Source organism: Mustela lutreola, chromosome 8, assembly GCF_030435805.1.
Source record: "Mustela lutreola isolate mMusLut2 chromosome 8, mMusLut2.pri, whole genome shotgun sequence".
Classification (NCBI taxonomy): Eukaryota; Metazoa; Chordata; class Mammalia; order Carnivora; family Mustelidae; genus Mustela; species Mustela lutreola.
The window spans coordinates 87,342,508-87,349,422 of NC_081297.1; the positions used below are offsets into that span (position 1 = coordinate 87,342,508).

The window sequence follows — 6,915 nt, forward strand, 5'->3', positions numbered from 1 at the left end:
ATGTATTTCCTTGGTTCAGAAAATTCTGCTTTCCTTCAGGCTAACAGTGTGCTCTACCTTTAAAACTCTTTTTTGGAAGATGTCCTCAACAGACAGCATTTCTCTTTTATTCAGAAAGTTGCCTGTATCCAGCATCTAAAACTTTGCCCAGGCATTTCTAGTTTTGCCATTGGGTGGCTACGCTTGAATGCTGATGCCTGTCCTGTCTGTTCCATCCCTGTGGGAATAGATTCTACATTTTCTCTTGATCCAATAGTAAGAACAGTGTTGTTCATTTAAAGCGCAACAGAGAAACTACATCTCTGGGGCAGGAGAATGCATGACATGACCCGCCCTGGCCCTGCTCCATCTCTTGCCATAGAATGTGGGGAGGGGATGGAAGGAGTGAAATTGATAGAAGGCCCAACCAGCTCTGTCCCCAGATATATACATTATGTGTCCCTTTGTTCCCCAAGGTGAGAACTTCTGATTTAGGATATCCTACCTGGATTATTGGGCCTGAGCATGATGCCTTCAAAAAGTAGGGATTCTCTGACTAGGTGTGGGTGGTTGGTTGCCCATAACTCTAGGCAGTCTGATATTTTTAAACAAGTATCCTCAAAGGCAAATGATTCTTTATCACCTGTGTGACTCAGACCTGCCATGAATGGTGTGCAGTCAAGGTTTTATCATAGTTAGTTTTCCCTTCACACTATCCATTTTTCTTCCCTTGGTAATACCATGTATATCTCTACCTGAGATATAGGTATAGGTATATCTCTACCTGAGCCTGAATTATAAAGATTGCTACAAATTATGTACCTCAATGTCTACTAGATCATAATTCTGGATTATGGCTTCTTTCAGTTTTCTTTTCTCAGCATGGTCATTTGTCCAACAAATATTCATTGAGTACCTACTTCACAGTCTGATGGAGGAGACCAGCAGCTAACCTGGAATTCTGACACATTAGGATCAATGGCACATGGGGGAAACCCAGTGCTAGGAGAGCACATTGGAAGGGCACCATAAGCATCAGGGAAGGCTTCCTGAGGAAGCCATTGCTGATCTGTGAACTGAAAGAGAAGTGGGGATAGCTACATGAAGGGGCCAAAAAGGCAGTAGAATCAAGGGAACAGTATGATTGTCAAATTCTACAGATGGAGCAGGAACTGGGCATGGGATGGGGCTGGAGGAACAAGCACAGGTCATATTATAAACAAAGGAAGAATATGAAGGAAGGACAGTGTGGAACCATGGATGGTATGAAGCTTGATTGTGGGTTCAGGACACCTCAACTAGTGTAGAAAGATTCCATAAATTAAGAATTGACACTCGTTATCTATCTCCTGTGCTTGTTGGTAAACCATAGCATTGGAACATCGGAACTGGTGAGTAGTGAATAAGGAGTCTAGAAAGATTTGTAGACAGAAGGTCTGGCCCATAACCCAGGGGTTCTTTTTCATCACCTGTAAAGTAGACTTTCCAATTTTAATTTGATGTTTCTGCCTTTAAAAACTTCTGAGAACATTTCTTAAAACTCTCTTAAAACTGAAGCCTGAGTAGGGAGAAGAATGGGGCCTGCCTGAGTTTGTTTTCTCTCTTCTCCACTTTTCATTTCCTGGGCATTGCTGTGAATTGTTCATCCAGAGCCCTGCTCCCCTTGTGGAGGGAGCCATTTGAAGAAAAGAAGTGAGGGAGGGGTAAGAGGGAATCACACAAACTACTTCACAAATAGCTCACTCCAACTGTCGTCTGAATGTTTTCTTAATGAAGGAATTCAGTGTGTGGGTTGGGACACCTCAAATAGTGTAGAAAGATTCCATACGTTAAGAATTGACACTCATTATCTATCTCCTGTTCTTTTTGGTCAATCATATAACAAGCACACAATCCTGTGTGTGATTCCCTCTTACCCCTAGTGTCAGTTTCTATGATTTTTGGGATGCGACAAGTTACACGTGACCTTTGATTTTCGGTTGTTTGGTTGAAGACCATTGTTCAGTAAAAATGTATTGTTTTCATAGGCATTCTGGAAGGATAGCATGTACCCAAAGAAATAGGAAGCAGCGGCTTTGAAACCTGAGCAACGGACCTCGGCAACCCCAATCCAACTTGGCTTAACTCAGCCTCACTGATCCAGATCCGACACTCTTGGCTCCAGGGGCCTGCTACAGCTCCCTAATCCTTAGAATCTTCTTCAGTTCCTCTAGAATGCTGCGTCAGGCACTTCGCAGGTTTGGTCAAAAGCTGGTAAGCAGACGTCCACTGGAGAAAGAAGTATATGAGTTTGAATTTGGCAAAAAGCTAAGGACTCTGGATTTAGTGGCCCTGGGTGTGGGCAACACAGTGGGTGTTGGTATATACTTCCTGGCTAATGAGGTGGCCAGGAATCAAGCAGGACCATCCATTGTGATCTGCTTTTTGGTGGCAGGTCTAACATCACTGTTGGCTGGGCTGTGCTATGCGGAGTTTAGTGCCCGGGTTCCCCATTCTGGCTCTGCATATCTCTACAGCTACATCACTTTAGGTGAACTCTGGGCTTTCATCTCTGGCTGGAATATCATCCTCTCCCTTGTTGTTGATGTATTCATTGTGGTCCAGGCCTGGATCTTAACTTTTGACATCTTCAATGGGAACCACATCTCTGAGACCCAGCAAGAGATCATCTCACAGTATGTTCCCCAAGTCACTGCAGAAAATCTACGCTACTTTTTTGTCATCTTTCTGGTTTTGGTCTTGGAACTGCAATCTACGAGTTGGAGTGGGTTTGTCATAGTTTTCAGACTGTTCACATTGGTGAAGGTTTTGGTTCTCAGCTTTTTCATCATCTCTGGCTTCATGAAGGGGGACTTGCACAACTGGAAACTCACAGAAGAGGACTACATACAGGCTGGACTCAACGGCACCTCTAGCTTGGGCCCTCTGGGCTCTGGAGGATTTGTCCCTTTTGGCTTTGAGGGCATTCTCCGTGGATCAGCTACCTGTTTCTATGCATTTATAGGTTTTGGCATTATTGTTACCAGAGTCAGAAAATCACACAATCCCCAGCGTTCCATCCCCAGAGGCATTGTGATTTCACAGCTCATCTGCTTTTTGCTATATTTTGGTGTCTCTGTGGCACTTACACTCATGGTTCCTTACTACCAGCTTCGACCTGGGAGCACCTTGCCTGAGGCATTTCTTCATATTGGCTGGGTCCCTGCCTATTATGTTCTAGCTTTTGCAATTTTCTGTAGTATTCTTGTCAACACCTATTGGGGCTTTATGTTCCGTATACATCGGAGGATACGCATGATGGCAGAGGACAACATCTTGTTCCCTTTTCTTGCCAGGATCCATACTAACACATATGCCCGTATCATATCCACTGTGACCTTTGGCAGTATTGCAACAATCATGGTATTCTTCTTTGGACTCACTGATCTTCTGCACTTCACATCATTTGAGGCCTTGATATCTTATTCGCTGGTAGCTCTTTGTGTTCTCATCATCAGGTATCAGCCTGAGAGGAGGAAGGAGGAAAATCAACCAGAAGTGCAGGAAGAGAATGGGCAAATTGAAACAAAATTACAGGAAGAGAATGAGGAAAACGAAACAGAGGTGCAACAGGAGAATGGGGGAAATGAAATACAGGTGCAGGGGAAAACTGCACATGCAATAGAGAAGCTGACTCTCAGGAGACTATTTTTTCCAGGCAGCTCCACCCCCACTCCACTCTCTGGCCAGATTGTCTATGTTTGCTCCTCACTGCTTGTTCTGCTGCTGATTCTCCTCTGCCTGGTGCTGGCCCACTGGCCAAGTCTGCTTTCTGGAGACCCAGTGCCGGTTTCCATGGTTGTGCTGCTCCTGGTGCTCATCACTGGGATCACTGGGGTCATCTGGAGACAGCCACAGAGCTCCACTCGCCTTCAATTTAAGGTCCCTGCTGTGCCTCTCCTCCCACTCTTGAGCATCTTTGTGAATGTTTGCCTTATGATGCAGATGTCAGCTGTCACCTGGGCCTGGTTTGGTGTCTGGATGCTGATTGGGTTTGCTCTCTACTTTGGCTATGGGATCCAGCAAAGCCTGGTTACTTGATCCCACTTAAAGGCCCAAACTGTAGGCTCAACAGTGAACTCAGAAGTACCAGTACATATTTGGCTTGACATCATCACCGGTGAATGCAGACTGGCTCCCCTACACAATAATGGGGAGTACTCTTGAGCACATGGAAAGCTAGGGCTCCTATGAGATACTGGTGGGGGAATACTAATAGAGCTTTGTATTTATGATATAGTAAAGGATGTGCCTTTGCTCTTCCCCCCTCCTTTTTTCTTACTTTCTACTTTAAAAAAATATTTTATTTATTGATTTGATAGAGAGAGAGACAGCTATAGAGGGAACATAAGCAGGGGACATGGCAGGCAGAGGGAGAAGCAGGCTTCCCACAGAGCAGAGAGCCTAATGCAGGGATCAAGCCCATGACCTGGGTTCATGACCTGAACTGAAGGCAGATGCTTAACTAACTGAGCCACTCAGGCACCTGTAATTTCTACTTTACCTTTGTGTCCATAGTTGCTCACTGGCTTTTACAAAAGTAGTATTAAAAGAAACTTGAAACACATGTTTTCATTTTCCTTGGTTAAATATCCACAGGGAAGGAGGTGGCTAGCTGGCTTAGTCAGTAGAGTATGCCTCTTGCTCTGAGGCTGGTGAGTTTGAGCTCCTCATTGGCTGTAGAGATCACTTAAGAAAATATTCAGTAGCAGAATTACTGGATCATAAGGTAGTGCTGTGTTAAATTTTTTGAGGACTCTCCACACTGTTTCCCACAATGCCTGCTCCAATTGACTTTGCCACCAACAGTGCATGAGGATTTCCTTTTCTCCATATCTTTGGCAACACTTGTTATTCTTGTCTTTTTGATTTTAGCCATCCTGACAGGTATAAAGCCAAATCTGGTTGCACTGTTAAAAAAGAGTTTAATAGGTTTAATTTTTTAATGTTCAGTTAGCTAACATATAGTACATTTCTATTTCCCTGATGATTAGTAATACCAAGCGTCTTTTCTTGTGTCTGTTGGCCATCTGTATATCTTCTTCAGAAAAGTATCTATTCAGGTCCCCTGCTCATTTTTTAATCGGATTTTTTGTTTTTTGGTATTGAGTTGTGTATATTCTTTACATACTTTGAGTATTAACCCCTTACTGTAAATCATTTGCAAATATCTTCTCCTATTCAGTAGGTTGCCTTTTTTTGTTATTGATGGTTTCCTTTTCTGTGCAAAAGCATTTTTGTTTCATGAATTTGAAAATACATATGCACCCCATGTTTATTGCAGCATTATTTCCAATAGCCACCCAAACGTCCATTAATAGATGAATGGATAAAGAAGATGTGGTCTATATGTATATACAATGGGCTATTACTCAGCCATAAAGAAGAATGGAATCTTTCCATTTGTAACAACATGGATGGACTGGATGGATATAATGCTTATTGAAATATGTCAGTCTGAGAAAAGCAAATGCCGTATATTTTCATTCTTATGTAGAATTAAAGACATAAGAAAATTAAGATGAAAAAGGAAAAAGGACAAACAGCAATACCAAAATACAAACAAACAAATAAACCAAAACCACAACAACCTAGTTCCCTAAATAAAGGGAACAAACTCATGGTTGCCAAAAGGGAGATGGGTTGGGGAATGAGTGATTTAAATAAAGGGAATTAAGAGTACACTAATCTTGATGAGTCCTGAGAAATGTGTGGAATTGTTGAACCATTGTATTGTGCACCTGTGAGTAATAATACCTGCCCTTAAGATGCTTATATTGGAATCAAGGGGTAAAGCATAGCTGTCACACAAAGTAGAATGTTGTCATAGGTAATATACAAATAGAGTGTCTTGGGAATTCAGAGTGGAGGATGATCAGTGTGGCTGGCACAGAAGTGAGAGTTGATGGTAAAATCAGAGAACACTTTATAGAGGAATGGCTATTGAGTTGGGATTTGCCACATCTGGGTGGCAGGGAGAGATTGTAGGCAGTGAGAACACCAGGATGAAAAGCACAGGAAAATGAAGCTGTTTTCAGAGCGCACTGATCAGGCTGTGTAGCTGGAGTCTTGGCTGTGTGAGGGGACAACAGAGCATGCAAAAGTGGATTGGAAACCAGAGCTTTCCCCTGAGCACAGAGCACTTAGCGTATGAGGCCACTGTCATGCTGAAAATGGAATGCAGGAAAAGAATGTTGATACTTCTTTTAGCAACTTCTGCATTCTTGGACTTTAAAGTTTCTCTACTGTTGTCTGCTTTAGTCGACCTGCTCAGAAAGTACACAGCTGAGAGCCACGTGTCCTGGGTTCTCGTCCTGTTTCCACCACTAAGTAGCAACGTGACCTTGAACAAGGTGCTCAGTTTTTTTCTAGGCTCTGCTTCTTTATGTGTAACGGGAGAGGTCACAGCTGGATATTTCTCATGTTCCCTTTCCTTAAAAAATTCCAGGATTTTCTCTGGTTCTTCTGTCCTGTTATTCTCTTAACTAGGTCTCCATACTGCATATGATCCAAACCAGCATCCTGCCTACTTTTCACTACAACCCATTGTTGGAGCTGTAGAGGTTCAATAAATAACACCCGATCTCCCTCTCCTGTGTTTGGAACTTATTGATAATCATGACATCAGTGACATAGCTGATTAAACCATCAGCTGTAGATGTGCAGCTTACTTGGCTTGCGAATGTGTCATCACTGCCTTTGACAGTCCTCTCATCACAAGAAGTGCTGAGTATCCCTGGCCTACCACCACAGGAGAGAGTCTGTTTTATTAATTCTCCTGTATGAGCACGCTGGATTGCGTGTGTCCAGTGGGCAGGTTCATTGTGGACAAAAAAAGAAAACCAACAAAATATTGGAAGAAGCTAACTAGGTATGCTCAGTGTTATGTCTTCACTT

The 6,915-nt window shown here is 43.0% G+C and overlaps 1 protein-coding gene across 1 annotated transcript; it reads left to right on the forward strand.

Moving 5' to 3' along the window:
* Positions 1-1,668: 1,668 nt before the first annotated feature.
* Positions 1,669-5,698, forward strand: LOC131838971 (cationic amino acid transporter 3-like). Its single transcript, XM_059185899.1, has one exon. The coding sequence runs from the start codon at positions 2,194-2,196 to the stop codon at positions 4,057-4,059; it is 1,866 nt and encodes a 621-aa protein (XP_059041882.1). The 5' UTR covers positions 1,669-2,193; the 3' UTR covers positions 4,060-5,698.
* Positions 5,699-6,915: the final 1,217 nt, after the last annotated feature.

Excerpts from the sequence above, each read along its gene's own strand:
- LOC131838971 (XM_059185899.1), top strand. The coding sequence starts at position 2,194 with ATGCTGCGTCAGGCACTTCGCAGGTTTGGTCAAAAGCTGGTAAGCAGA.